Source organism: Netta rufina (assembly GCF_964035555.1).
Source record: "Netta rufina genome assembly, chromosome: Z".
Taxonomy (NCBI): Eukaryota; Metazoa; Chordata; class Aves; order Anseriformes; family Anatidae; genus Netta; species Netta rufina.
Window position 1 is genome coordinate 49614594 of NC_140126.1, and position 15963 is coordinate 49630556.

Consider the following 15963-nt stretch of genomic DNA (forward strand, 5'->3'; position numbering starts at 1 on the left):
AGGTCCTGGCAAGACTTTAGAAGGGATACTCCCTGATCAAAGAATTGTTACAAAGAAAAACAGACAAAAAGCAGCACTTTGTCCTTGGGCTCTGCTCATTTGCTTTTATGACAGAAATAAGCTTGTCATACCAAGTCAGCACTTTAAAGAATTAGGTAATTAAATTGTTTTATGGCATCAAAACACTGCCAGTGGTCAATCCTGTAATCTCTCGATAGGCATTTCTGTCAGGTTTTACTGGTCTGGCAGTGCTAACTGTGCAGCTGATACGCAGTTTTGTTATGAGCACATAAGAATGTCAGCGTTGAGTCACCTACCAAATTCTGTGCTGTTCTCAATCCCTGTGAAGACATTTTTTATTTTGTCTTTTGGGAATGCATTGCTTTTCCTTTAATGAAATATTTGTTCCTGAGAGCCAGAAAGGCTCTGGGGCACCTGGAGAATCTCAGTTTGAGCGTTCTTTCACTCAGTGACCCGAAAAGTTGAAATAAGCAAGTCACATGATGCGTTGGCTCAGCAATTTTTTTTAAATGACACAGCAGAGAAATGGCTTCAGCATATATAGAACTCATTCCTAGAGTCTGCTAAGTGTACAAGGCACAGCTGTGACAGTTTCCTTCCATGCGTTAGGGCACCTGACCTAACTTTTATGCAGGTAATTATGAGCTTAGATGTAAGAGAGGGTGTTCTGCCAATGCCATATGCTAGAATACTAAGTACCAACAGTGATGCAGTCAAAATCTAGGTGTGTGCATATTTGTGGAGAGAGCATGTATATAAAACAAGAAAACTGACTCCAAGGGTATCATTTGACACAATGCAGAACGAACAGCTGTTAATGCAAATTATTATTAAAAAGTAACCCATTTCAGTAAAACATGGGTTATTGGACCTCTAATCAAAGACTAACATGGTAGGGAGAAAAGAAAAGTGTATTATGTACAAACAGTGGCAAGGTTTTTCTAGCGTATGGGGATACACAGCTTGCAAAGCATTGTTCACTTCACTTGGCCCAGGTGTGCTACTGTAAAACTTCATTAGCATTGCATCAGAGAAGACAAGCTTTTTTTGTGTGATCATTTTTTTGTGTGTGATCATTTTTGTGCGATGCATCGCTCCCCTCCTTGGCAGATCAGACTTACCTTCCCACCCTACCCTCTTCTGTTTTGTTCTCCTTCTCTTGTACCCATACAGGCAGTTGTAGTGGGAACGTCATGCTGTGGCACAGTACTGGGGTTTATATTCAGTGATTCTTAATGCATCCTTGTATTAGAGTTAAGTCTACCCAACAGAGGCAACACATTTTGACAGGATGGTGCTACTACTACAGCAACCCTATGATTGTCAGTCAAAGCCATTCTGTTTTATTAATCACATTTATCCTGTTTTACTAGTAACAACAAAATTGTTCATCAGGGTCATGTGTTTTTTTTTTTCTGCATTATTAAAGGTATCAAAACTTTTAGTAACTAATTACCCCACACTGAAATTAATAATACAGATGACTCCAGGAGTTTGTTTTGGAGGAGATGGTTTTGAGAGGAATTTGTGGTGAATCATGGTTTCTTCTCGTGTGGCAGGTTGTGTCATTAAGCCCGTGCAAGCAAAGCGACGAGAAGAGACATAACACATCCCACAATATTTTATAGATGTTATTTGTATGCAAACAGTAGGAGTTGCATCAGAGCATGTCTGGAATGAGTGAAGAGGCAGGGCCTTGCAAGCCACGTACATTGTTATGTGTCCAAGATGATAGATTCATTGCATTTTTTTGAAGATGGCTCATCCCTCTTAATAAACCCAGCCATTAGCCACTGGGAGAGGCAGCTGGCACTGTCCAGACTTCCCAGCACAACGGTCTCATGGTACATACATTTGGTCACACACGGTGAGGACAAAGGGAGGAAATCAGTCCCAAGGTGCCCTGAAGATTGACTTCACAGCACCTTCACATCACCTGCATGCTGAAGTGAAGATGCAGATAGTAATCCAATCTGTTCCAGCCTGGTCCTGGACAATATCCCCAATGACTGTTCTATGTAGCGTCTAGCAAACCACAGAACTCTTCAGGAAAAAATGATTTGTAGGCCCGTTGCTGTACACGGACCACAGCATGTCTGATAATTTAACTATTGCAAACTGCCCCTCCCCATCTGTCACTTTTGAAGTGTATCATCAGGGGAAACACGGGATTAAACAGAACAATCTTCTGCAAGCTTTTGGTCTTGTGCAAACTGCACGGCGTTGTGTATGCTGTAGAAGAGCATTTCCTGCATGCTTCCACAATCTTTCCCAAAGTAGCCTCCTCTTTTCAGAGAGTCTATCACTGCGGGATTGCAGCAAGCCAGAAGAACAGAAATGTTTAACTCCTTGTAGTCTTTCAGAATTTCCTTTAGAGTATTAACTCCAGTGGTGTCCAAAAATGAGATGCAAGAGCAATCTACAATAAGAGTATGGAAATCGATTTGCTTAGGAACTAGCTGCAGAGTGGTGTCTCCGCCGCCCAGTCCATTAGCAGTTGTGTGATCTTCCTTTTTCACATGCTGCTTTTCCTTCTTCTCATATTTCTTCCTTCTAGCCACTTCTAGGTTAGGGTCTAAGCCAGTCAGTCTGTACAGAGACTTTAGGAAATAGTTCCTGTTTGCGTAGTAAAGTGGTGCCTCAAATCTGAATATTTTGACCTTTGGAATGGAGGAGAGGTTTTCATACTCCAAGTCATCCTCGTAGAAGCTGGTGTCTTGGATTTGACCGAGCAGGGCTGTCCGTGGCCGCTGTGTCCGAACAATGATGCAAATCATGGAGAAGACAATACCAACCAGCAGCCCAACTTCTGTGCTGATCAAGGCAGAGGCAGCCATAGTCACCACCCAAACCACCGTGTCCACCTTGTTCGCGTGGTACCGTGCCGGCACATCGCGGAATTTCCTCAGGGCTCCTCGGAGGCTGACAATGATGATGCAAGCCAGGACACACTTCTGCAAGGAGTAGAAGAGAGGTGCCAAGAAGAGCAGCACCAGCAAAACCACCATGGCACTGATCACCCCGGAGACCTGAGTCTGGCAGCCGGTAGATGTCTTGACAAGTGTTTTCGCCAGAGCCGCGCTAGTTGCGAAAGAGTGGAAGAAAGAAGGGATGATGTTGCAGAACCCCACGGCGAACATCTCCTGGTTGGCCCGGATGGTGTAAGCGTATTTCTTTGCACACATTTCAGAAAGGGAGACGGTGAAGACAAAGCTGACCACAGCGAGAGGTAAAGCATCTACAGCAACACGGAGCATTAAGTTGAAACGTGGGACCTCGGGGGCGATAAATCCCGTTGGAATAGCTCCAGAAACACTGGATCCATAAACTTCATTTAAGTTTCCGTAGTGTGACACCAGCGTTGCCACAACAATAACCACAAGCTCTGTGGGCAGAGGGAACTTCAGCTTATGCTTGTACCGATCTCCCAGTTCTTTAGCAGCGACCAGCACTACAATGCAAATGGCACTTGTGATGACATCGCAAATGTTAGCCTGAGAAATGTTCCGGAAAATATTAATCCAAGTAATTACAAGCATGCCATGCCCCTGGCTACGTGGGATTTTTATTCCGATCAAATATTTCACTTGAGCTGTTAAAATGGTCAGGGAGGCACCAGTTGCAAAGCCATCTAGCACAGACTCAGACAGGTACATAGATACAAAGCCCAGACGAAAGACTCCCATTAGAACCTGGAGAAACATGGGGAAAAAAAAAAAAAAAGAGGTAAACTGTAAGTGGTACTGCAAACAATTATTTACAGATGGGAGTTAAGTAGCTGGAGGGAGATAGCACTTGGCTGCTTGAATCTTAAAACAGGAACTACCCTTCGATGTTTCCAGTCTACTTATAAAATATGATTCCTTTTGCTGTTCTGTGTGCAAACCCAGGAGATGAATGAGGAGTTCCCTAACTTCATTGTTGGTCTGAAAGAACTCTGCTAAAGTGACTTGTCTCAATTTTATTTCCCATGCAAAAGAGCAGTGGATCCAGAAGTGCCTCTGTTAATATGAATTTTCTTTTTCTCCTGGCTAGCAGCAATTACAATTACAATTTACAGCCATTGCTTTATGAACAGGACTTGAATGACAACAGCTAAGACCTCTATTCTAGTTCCTTTATTTCTTCATTGCTGAAGTACACAGTTACCTCAGAACTTCCCTCATGATGAGATCTGTTTTGGATTCATGGCCAAGAGCCAGTAGAGTGTTGAGACAGTGTTATCAGACTTGCAGAAGACTGTTGTTTCACTTGTACTTGCTTTTAGCTACTAAACTGCCTGTGTCATGTTTTCTGTGAGCTGGTTACTCAGTTAGGCTTCCTGGAGAAGACAGTTCAAGATCATTTGAAGGACATGATGCTGTATCTCTCATCGAAGGAGAGTCAAACCAAAGCCTAGGTCATGCAAGAGAGCTTTAGGACTTCCGTACCTTGCCTCTGGATGTCAGCACCCACTTACCTGGTAGACTCCAGCCACAAACGTCAGGGCTGTGGCAATGCCGATGGCGTAGCACTCCTTGCCGCATGCGGCACTCATCCCCACCGCGGTCAGGTTGAAGGCAGTTGTGTTGGGCTGGCCGTCACTCTGCAGGGAGCCGTCACCCAAGACTGGTGGGGCATCATCATTCAAGTCGAACCCAGCCAGGATAAGTTCTCGGTCCACAACTTGTCCTACCATTAGGCTTATCAGGCTGAAAATGCCCACGGAGACATGACGGGATGTGCCCATCAAGAAATAGATGATGTTGGCAAAGAATGATGTGTAAAGGCTGTAAATGGGCTTCAGACCGGCCAGGAGTGAGTACGCAATTGCTTGGGGCACCAGGATGATCCCAATCACTAACCCAGACATAACGTCCCCCCAGATGTACTCTTTGCACTGGTACTTGGGGAGCCATCGTAAAACTGGAAGGAAGTCCATGACGAAGTTCTTCAGTTTCCTTGGAGAGCAGGAGCAGCTCTTCCTCAGCTTGGCTAGCACAATCTCTTTCCTACTGGTCTTCACACGAGTCTTTCTTTCCATGAGAAAGCAGGAAGTGTTTTTTTCCATCCTGGTAGCCTCAAGTGGTCTTTCCATTGTCCCAGTGTTTACTTCACGTATCTGTTCCTGCAGTGTGAAAACAATACCCATTAGGTTGCAACTTGTGAAGTGTTTTTTTTGTTGTTTGCTTATTTTTTGTTTGTTTGTTTGTTTTTAGCACAGATGCGTAATGATGAGTTTGTCACGTTTTCAGGAAGCATTTAAGGAGGCATCATCCCAACACAGGACTACAGTGACCAGGCACATAACACATAAGAAATCTGCAAATTGAGTCCTTTCCTGTAAACCCTTAAGTTTGCCTTAGATCGAATCCAATTTTGTTTTACCAAGGGAAAGAGGAGTTAAAATAGTTATCTTGTTGTACAACAGCTCTTCCAGATGCTGCATTATAGAGGTTTCTGTCATCAGAGGCAGCACTTGATGGAGTGAAACAAGCATATAGTAAAACATACTGTAATGAGGTAGGCTATGGTCTTTTTAATAGCATTTCTGTAGGCACTGATGTGGAATTCATGTGTGATATAGTGGTATGCCACTGCAGATGTCCTCAGTGCACAGGAGATGGATTTTGGTAGTAGAACTCGTAAAGCAGTTTCCTAGGCAGCATTAATCCTTAGTCTTAGGCAAAAAACATATGCACAAACCACTGATGGTTAGAAGTTGTGCCTTATGTTATTAATTGCTATGTAACATAAACATGTTGAATTGTAGGCAGCTTTGATATGCAGCCTCATTAATTAACAAACAGCTCCTTAGAAATACTGCTTTGGCAACCTGTGGACCATGCTGCATGATGAAGTCTGTCACCATCTCAGAAGAGCGCTACACGTTACTATTTTCAGGTTTTAAGATCATAGTTTTCCTGGCTTTGCTCTCCAGGAAATAACATATACCAAGTACTTCACTCTGTGAGCTGCAGAACTGTTTTTTGTTTTGTTTTTTTTTTTTTTTTTTTTCCTATGGGTCTCCTGCATTTCATTTGCTGATACATAAAGGATGGGAAAATTTGTCTTCTCCAGATGGAGGTGCTTTTGGGTATCTGTTGTCCTTCTGAACACAACTGTTTTCAGCTAACTCAGATTGCTGCATTTTTGCTTGATTGTCACATTAAGTTGAAGTTAGCTTAGTGCTTTCATATGTCATTTGGGGGTAGGGAGGGATGTGACTGAGAGGCCAAACAATGTCACATAAAAATGCCCCACCTTAAACACTTTAAAAATACAGAAAGGAGCAGGAAGGTGGAAAATGTCAAAAATACTATGCCAAGTGGCAAGTCTTATCATCTGGTTCACAGTGGAAAGAGAGAAGATTGTCAAAAGTGGATGCATATATATTAGTACAGGTAGATAAGGAATGCCTCGTATTGACCTGGAAGAAGAGAGTTTGCGATGCTGTGAACAATACGCAGAATCTAGGAAGGAAGAACTTCCCAGGCCCAGCCTCTCACATTACAATAAACAGCCAGGGTCTCTGCAACACTATTCTAACACCATTGCTAGAGCCCTTGGCCAGTCTGGTATTCCAAAATATTTTCAGTATTTTGACTTAATAATAAAAGAAGCAAAGAATCGACTGCAGTTACTTAGTGAAATGAATAACTTTTCGAGCCTGATTGTCAGAGTTAACTAAGCAAATCAAAGTGTGAATTAGCGCTGTTTAGGTTTTTCAAAAGCACCTTATTCCAGTACCTAAGTTGTGCAAGTATTAGATGTTTTGTCTCATTTTAACAAAGAAGGGTTCCTGCTGAAAAGCACTTCTGCTTTTTGCAAAATATTTCATCCCCCTAAAAATTTTGCTTTTCTTGTGTCTTTGGAATTCCAGATACACCATCACTGCTATTAAAAGCTCTCGATTAACATGTCCAGGTAACAGAATTCACCTGCACATCACAGTGAAGTGGAAGTCCTCTAAGTTCTGCAGAAGTGAAAATGGAAATGCTTTTATTTTTGATAATATAAATCTTATCTTTTTGACGACTCTAATTAACGTATTTTCAGACTTGACCCCCGTTCAGAATCTTTGCTGGCATGGTTGTGAAGAGAGTGTGAAAAAAATCATGAAACAAAACCACCAATATAGACAATAACCTGTAAAGCTGCTACCAGCAAAAGCATAAGTTTGAGGTTTGACAAGTTCTTCTGTGGTGCAAGTTGTGTCTCAGTTAAGAGAGCTGGTGGAAAAACTTACTGAATAGCTATGATGACAAAGCTTTTTGATGCCAGGTATGACATTACAATAAGATGTCAAAGCTTGTGTTAGCCCAAAAGCTGAAGCTGTTTTTTAACTCCTTCAGCATCTAGAGACAGAAGCCATACTCTTCAGTTTCCTCAAACTTGAAGTCACTCACTGGCACAGTATTCTTTTGATATATTTTAATGATGTTAACAATTAAGTTTAGACTACAGTGATGTGAGTCATCTTTCCCTGGGTAAACTTCATACTTTTTTGTTGTTGTTCTTAGGAAGAATATTTAAATGTATTTGTGGTTGGTAACATTCAGCTAAAGTGTAGTGAGAAAGCTCAGTAAGCTTATGAGCCCAACTAGGAATATGATTGATAAACAAAGGAATACATTGCCAACAGTCTGTAAGTGTGTAATGTGATGGGCACCCCTAAAGGAAGAAGCTCATTATAAAGTATTTTCTGTCTCCTTAGGTTGTCTATCCTGCTTATGAACTTTTTTTCTAGATGTTAACAGATCCCTTCTGTCAGCAAATTGAAAGCAATTATTAACTATGTATATGTAGCTACTGCAAAAATCTTCAAAAATGTCTCAAGTATTATTTCAAATGACATAATGTAATTTCTGAGGCCATCCAGAGTTTAACTTCAGCTTGAAACAGAGTGCTTAAATGTTTCAGGTATGTAAATCATAATACAGTAAAAGGCAGAGAAGAGATTCTTGTTGGAGATGTGTGGACTGATTGTCCAAACTTTTAATGACCTGCCTAGTAGTGTAAATATATTTTAAAATATTAGTAGATTCCTATCCATCCCAATTACATTAAATGTTTTTTAACTCCCACTGTGTACATTTCTTTGTTACAGTTTCTTTCACTCATAAAGGAAAGCTAATTATAATTTTAATGTAATTATTTAGAAAGATTGATGGCTATTTTTACTTGTATTGTCAAACTTACTTTGGACTCTAATGTACTGAGAGTTATGCTAGGCAAGACGTGCCTGGACCACAAATAGGTTGGATCTAGCCTCTGTTGGAATGCAAAGGTGAGAGAAAAGAAAGAAGTTACAGAACCAAAAAAAAACCTTCAGAGCATATGATTAAAGCTTACCAAATACTATATGCTAGAAACTGTAATAAAGATGCTCATTTTTTTAAGATGCAAAAAACAAACATTTCCTGTCTTACCTAAATTAGCTCAGAGAATGAGAGGCTTGTACTTGAGGACAGCAAGTCCTATTCAAATGCCACCTACTTCTTTACAGCCAAATGAATTCAGACAGCCAAGAAATAAATGTAGTGGCCTTGTTTTACATAGTTACAAGCTAGTGGGCGGTTCAATATCCAATGGTTGCTTTTGATAGGCTACACAAAAAAAAGATTTAATTGGCTTCTCTACTATAGGCTTAGATATTTAATTGTACAGATGCTGCCTGCCTTTCTCTAAATTCAAGCAATTTACTTACAAATAAATTTGTATTAAAATAATAATAATGCATATGCATAATCTGTGCAGCTTGATCCTGAGGGTTGATAGTAATTTTTAATATATAATAATATAATTTCTCTAGGAAATCTGTTAAGAGATCTTGTGTATGAGTGATAATTTTGTAATATGTCTGGGCTGTACAGCATAATGCGTATGGTATCTGGGCTGCTGCATAATCAGAATGGTAGTTGTCGTAAAAGCTAAGAAAAAAGCTAATTTGATAACATATGTATATTTTCAGCAGTTTTGATGCATTTTAGCCAAAGGTCAAAAACCCTTTCTGATGGAAGAATGTGCTCAAGGTAAAACACAGACAAATGCTGACAGGAGGTCCTTTTCTTCATTTTTTTTTTCCTCCGAAAAATAAGGGCTTCCTTCTTGTAAATAACAATTTCTTCTTCTAGATACATTTTCCAAATTCTATGACAAATGAGCATGCTAGCTGTAAAGTACTCAGCTCTACAATGAGATATTATTGGTTTCCATTTTTGGCAGGTACTGTCAATGTTTACAGCTTAATTGACGTTTTAGAACAACATAATAAATCCACGGTAAATAATAGAGGGGACGTTGTTCCCAGCAAAACATTTTTCAGCTGAGTAAACCAAGAATTTTTATACTGTGTTGCCTGTAGCTCAGTAATAATTTAGTTGTTTCACCAGAAGGAAATGAAGGAAAATTCCACTGTGGCTCTGTGCTATCACCCATACCTTTGTGCAGCCTGGCAGGGAGCTTGGAGCTTCCAATGCTCTTGCCACCTCCAAAGACAGGAGAGTGAAGAGCAAATCTGCCTTTTCTCGTGCACATGAGTAGACTCTGTCCTGGTGATTCTGGTGCTGATATACCATGCTGTCCTGCCACAGTGGTAGCACACAGGCAGTATTCAGGAACCCTCAGGCTGTCATTGAACAGATTTCTCTACTGTTTTGCCAAGCTGACCCATTTTCACCTCTGCCCATGCTCATTGGCATGTAGGAACAGGGATAACACATTTCCAGCTTCCCCTCATACCTCAGAACTTTACAGAGCACAGTATTTGCCATTTATTCAAATGAAGGTTTCCCATCACTTGCTAAAAGATCTGTTCTTAGTAGGAACACACAGATGAAGCAACATATAGCACAGAACATGTCTACCATACAGTATTTGACTTTGATACTGGGACATCCTCAACTGTTTAATCATGGTGAAAGCTACATGTACACACAAATGTGCCATCCATATCATTACAATGAGAAGTAGTCTGGGTTATTTTTAATTGCATTTTGATGTTTGGAACATTAAAGGCTAAGTTTTTTCACATTGTCCATGAGCATATGAGTAGAAAGCATATTTTTCTCAGTTTGAGCCCTTAACCATTTATTTGATCAGGTTAATTTCAATGACTTGTTTCATCTGCAGAAATAGTGACAGAAAGCAAGGAACTATTCAAGCCAGACAAACTACCAATTTTCCAGCTGGCCTTAGTCCCACCTTTCTTCCTGTCTTTTCACCATACCATAGAACTGACAAAAGCTCTCTCCATGGGAGAAAACATTCATCACAACATGTTCAATGGGAATTCTCTTGGCAGATTCCCCAACAGGCAGTCCCTGCTGGGACACATGTAACTATTCTTCCTGGCTGAGTTGTTTTCTGCAGAACAGCACAAAACAAAAAAAAAAAAAAAAAAATGTGTCCTGATGCATCCTTTTGCCTCCGTCAAAAAATCTGAAGCTTTGTATCTGAAAAGCATAAGAGGGAAAAGTAGGATAAGCCTGCCTTTTTATGCTAAGGAGATCTCAGAAATGCTATTTTGGGGACAGAAATCAGACTGTGTATCACAGCTCTGTGCTAGCATCACTCTTGTCTTGCCGTAATAGTGATTGCAAGTGTAAGGTGGGATGGAACCCTTTATACAGTTTGAGCCAAGTGCTTGAAGTTTTTTCAGTGTTTGAATTACGAAAAGTCAGCTAAAAAGTAATGTGGGTGGAGCAAGGTTTGCGTTTATGATCTAAAATTTCATTAAATTTTTGTTGCACAAATCACAAAAAAAATGAGACACCTCAGTTAAGCTGAGCATTTGATTTAAAACACCTGTGGGTGTTGAGCTAAACTGTTCATGTTACTTACTTGCCTTTCATATCAGCAACCTTTTCTGCCTGTAAGAAGCCTCTCTTGATCTCTAATGGCTCTGACTACATTACTGTTCTGCTTTTAAGCATTAACACATTTTTGAAAAAAAAAATCTAATAGGCTCATTTACTGTGCATAGATTCAAAATAGAGAGGAGTGCTATGCATGCAAACCAGACTTTTTTCAAAGGAAAATACCCAGAAGCTCTTCCTCAGTGCATTCTGACTCTTTATGGTGACACAAAAGCCTAAGCCAGAAATTGGTTCTTCAGATAGATTTGAATTGATGTGGTGAAGACGATTAGTCTGCAGGACTTGAGTAGTCTGAAGAAAAAAAACCTGAGTTGCTTATAGTATAATACTACTTTGCTTTGATTTATCAATCTTACTGTGCAGAATTACTTGGAAATGTCAATGCAGTGAGTTTTAGAAAGGATCAAGCAACAAAATAGAAAAGGTGAAATGAATGTTTCTCTGTCTTGCATAAGCAATTATGCTTTCAGCTTTAGATCGCCAGGAGCCAAATGTACCTGGAAGCAAACTTAAGCAAGGTTCCAGCAACCAAATCCATTTATTTAAGCACTGACCTAGCAAGCTTTCAGGCTGTAGACAGAATGTTGGAGTGCTTTTGAGGAAAATCAGGTGAAACTAGATGAGCTCAGTTTATTTTGATTATCTGGGCAAAATAATGTAGCTTAAAAGCATTTTCCTTTTTTTTTTTTTTTTTCAACTTTATGCTCATCTGAAATTGAAGAGGAAAATTTATTACAGTTTACTGAGCTGTGTAAGTCAGGGAAGTCAGAGTATTTGTCTAATAGTGTTAGTCTAACAGACTAATGCTGCTCATGCTAAGGAGTTATTCTGAGAGTCAATCAGTCTTTTAGAGTCATGTATTTCTAACCAAAATCTCAACCACAACTTTTACTTCTAGCTGTAAAACTAATATTTCCAAGGCAAGTTAAGCTCATTTTCAAATACATTCATGATTGTCTTTGATTCAATTTGTGTTTCCCCAGAGGATTCTCAGTCCAGTGTCCCAGTGAATAAGAAGACTGCCACTGGCAGGTAACAGTCCCAGAGGTGATATAGGCAGGCTGAAAGAGAAATCATACATTCAGCCAGCAGCTGTTGTTAAGGAAGGCCCATCAGATCACTGTGGGAATGATCAGACCATGTAAATAAATGATCAGGTAGTTCTCTGGGGACTATTTTTGCTCAGAGGTTCCAGAACATGCTGGTCAACACACAGGCAGGCACTTGAAGGCAAGACTATGTTATTTTCTCTGGAGGGTCTTAGGGCATGACCGCCAAAGACACATTTTCTGCAGGACCAAAGAACATTCCTAAAAATCAGGCTTCTTGCCTTGGAAAGGTTGCTGGTACAAGGTGAAAGTCTGCTTTTTTAAAATGTCTTTCAAGACAGCTCTCCAAGACCTTAGTCATCAGTCTCAATGCTAAACAGTAAACTGTGTTTTGCTGCCCTGTGCTTTTGCTGGATGCCTGTTCCATGGCTGTGATGCCACTTAAAACTGTTCTAGAAAAAATAAATAGGTATATCATTCTTGTTTTTTGTTTTGTTTTGTTTTGTTTTTTCCCCTGATACTTTCCCTGATATCTCAGGTTTAGTACAAGCAATAAGGACAATACTTTTTGTCTCTCTCTCTCATATTTAATCACTTTGAAAATGTTCAGTTTTAATAATAACACTGAGAAACAGATAAACCTCATGTAGTACTTCATAAGTACAGATAAAAACAAGCCAAATGCCTTATCTTAAACTCTAAGACCAGGTTAGTAGGAAAGATTACTTTTGCTGCAGTTGCAGACTACATGTTTTAAAAACTTCGGCCCAGTAGCAACCTTCTAAGCAAAATTTTTGAAGCACAAAATAAAGGCGAAACTTGCAAAACAACACCAGTTGTTGGAAAATAACTGGAAAGAGGCAGTTTGGCACCTTTCAAAGGTGCCACAGGCAAACAGGCAAAGAACAAACAAATCCTGAGTTCAGAGGTGTGGGAGGGGAGGCAAATCTCTTACCTGGATAGCTTTGTGACAGGAATGTTCACCTCTGTTTTTGCATGTTCGAATGAATGAAAGTCGTCAGTCTGGCTTTGCTCTATTTGCATAAATGATAATAATTAACTAGGTATTCTTCAAGGGAAGAATTGGTAGTTAGAGAATCTTAAGCTCTCTGCTTGGTAGTGTGTTGTCACTTGTACTTCTCTGAAAACTTGGATATATATGCAGCACTCACTGACTATGTGAGTTTAAATAATACATAAGATTATTAATTAACTAATGCTGATCCAAAAATTATGCTTAGTTCAGGACAGCACATCTTTGACCTTTGAAACTGTTTTTTATATGAGATTTGCTCTGTTTTATATCTCCCTATATAGCATTACCTTTAATTTTACGTATTTGTGGTGCAAGAATTGAACTGCAGTCTTGCCTAAGATTTGTGCATTTCACGGGCTGGAGTAAGTGCTCTTCTGTTCTTTGCAGGGGACAGGACTGCTGGAGGTCAGAGTTCCATTCCTACATGTCAGCGCTTTCAGATCACAAGATCTCTGTTATTTCTGTGTAAAGACTGTAAAATGTAGCCGGGTCAGTGGGACATAGACTGTCTTCCTGCTCATTCTTTGTAAGGTATATAAATGACCAAGTCCCCCCTCCTACCTTAGCTCTATGTTGGTGGAGACCTATCCAAATGACCAATAATTATGCATCTCCCAACAAAGGTGATAATTAATATTTAATGGTTACTAGGCAGTGTAGCTTAACAGGCTGGGCAAAAGGCCATGACTCACAGGAACTTGCATTCAGTTTCTGATCTTGTTCTGGGCCACTGAATTCCCAGAATTCTTATCAGGCAAATTGTCTTGGGCTAAAAGCTAAAGGACAAGGAGATGTGTACGTTTCACAGCCAAGACAGAACAGGAACGTTTGCATGCAGTAAGAATCTGAGACGGGAGGTGCAAGACCTGGAAAAGGTTGTGTTGCCATACAGGCAAAAATACTTTTTCTTTCCCTGCCAGAAGAGGAAGTGGTTGCAGAGGTGCAATGCACAAATATGTCTACAGAAGGCCAGATTCCAAAAAAAAGTATTTTATCCCAGCACAAGAAGTTGTTTGCTGTTCTTTAAGAGTGAAAAGGAAATACTAAAATGAAGGAAATGGGAAGTCACAACTCCAACAAGAGAAGGGAACAAAGCTTCTCTGAGCAACCTGTTCCAGTGCCTCACCACTCTCTGAGTAAAGAATTTCCACCTAAAATGTAATCTAAATCTACCCACTTTTAAGTTAAAGTCTTTATCCCTTTTCTTATCACTGCACACCATGATGAAGAGTCCCTCCCCAGCTATCCTGTAGGCCTGACTTACTTTTTTTTGCTTATGTACAGGTGTCTAATATTAACTGGATTAAGAACAGTGAAAGGCTAAAAGCAAAATCTACCTGATGGCACTCAGGAAAAAAAAAAGTTATACAGAGATAAAATACATTTGGCTTTTTTGGCACATTTACGTGAGGAAAGAAGAATGTTTCGGAAAATTCACAGCACTGTTACATACAATTCATATCTGGTTACCTAATTGTATATGTAAAAGCATAATTAACTGTTAAATTACTCATATAGGGAATCTTACAAGTGCTTGTTTATTGGGCTAAAATCAATAACATAAAATTCTCAGAAGTACATAGTGCAAATGAAATAACCTTGTTCTTCTTTTTGCGTGCTTGAAGTTGATAAATTCAGTGAATTAAGAAAAAACAAACAAACAAACAAAACCCTTAAGCCTAATTAATATCTGTATGAATTAAAATGCCCTTGGGACCCTAATTAGTATACAATTTACCTTTATACCATGGTGCTCACCTGGTCAGGCGATGTGCCTAAACAGTTCTTTCAATCGTGTTTTGAAAAGAACAATTTATGGAAACATATTACTAAGTATTCCAATTTGTGATTCCGATTTTAATATGATGGAGAATTATTTATTTTCCTTCATTAGGGTTGTTGCAATCCACAAAGCAACTCAGTGCTGCTTCAATTTACTTTAGGTTAGTTTTTCTAAAAGCTGAGATAGAAACACGAGACCAAATGCACCTTTTGGGGCTAAGTTGGGTTCTTAGTGTTTTTTGAAGTTGTCTAGTTTGCCATTTAGTCTACTGATTGTTATCAGGATGGTGTTAGGACTGCAGAACTCATTCAGCTCCCTTATATTGGAACTGTTTTCCTCATTTGGATGTCTTGTGCTGCTTAGCCAAACACTTTTTAGTTTTCACAGAACAGCTGAAGTTGGAAGGGACCTCTGGAGGTCACGTGCTCCAACTTCCCTGTGTAAGCCTGGCCACCTAGAGCCTTCTGCCCAGGACCACGTCCAGGCAGCTTTTGAAGATCTCCAAGTAGAGTCCACAATCTCTTTGGGCAACCTGTGCCAGTGCTCAGCACCTGCACAGCACAGAAGTGCTTCCTGGTGTTCAGAGGGAACCTCCTGTGCTCCAGTGTGTGCCCACTGCCTCTTGTCCTGGCACTGAAACGAACCTGGCTAAAGTCGTGTCTGTTTGCTGACCTTCAGAATGGTTATATGTTCCAGACATAGCCCTTTTTTCTCCAGATATAATTTAAAACAGCACTTAAACTCGCTGAATACTGCAAGGACAGCTGCTAAGAAAAAGAGACTTGGTGTACTCCATGGTCAGTCGTGTCATCCAGAATGCACAAGGAAACTGAACAGTTGTGTTCAGAAACTATACATTAACAGTACCGTCACAGGAATGGCTCAGCTGAGTGAAGGAAACTGCTTAAATCAGAAAAGCAGAAAGGAAGACTTCCCACTGCACTGTGATGAATTAATGTCTGTTGTGGTGGTGTGTTTTTGTTTTGTTTTTTTTTTTTTCCTGCATTTTTTTCCAAACCAGTGTTTTAAACTTGTAATTTTGGAAGGAAGTGACGTGTTTGGACTGGTGTGAGGTTGAAATTATATTTCACTGCTTCGAAATAGGAAGCATTTCTCTAAAGAGCTTTAATTTGAACACTTCCTTGAGCTTTTTAAGTCATAGCATATAATAACTATTTTAGTTTTTCAGAAAATCATGCCACATTCAAATGATAA

The 15963-nt window shown here is 39.9% G+C and overlaps 2 protein-coding genes across 2 annotated transcripts in view; one reads left to right on the plus strand and one right to left on the minus strand.

Annotated features, from left to right (window-relative positions):
• Window positions 1–15963, plus strand: part of IDUA (alpha-L-iduronidase) — a 47468-nt gene that overhangs the window by 8296 nt on the left and 23209 nt on the right. The window lies entirely within an intron of this gene.
• SLC26A1 (solute carrier family 26 member 1) lies at window positions 2193–12973 on the minus strand (the record flags this gene model as incomplete). The annotated part of the gene is given in 4 exon segments (XM_084304725.1): window positions 2193–3713; window positions 4481–5128; window positions 12885–12910; window positions 12913–12973. Coding segments are annotated over 4 exon segments (2256 nt in total).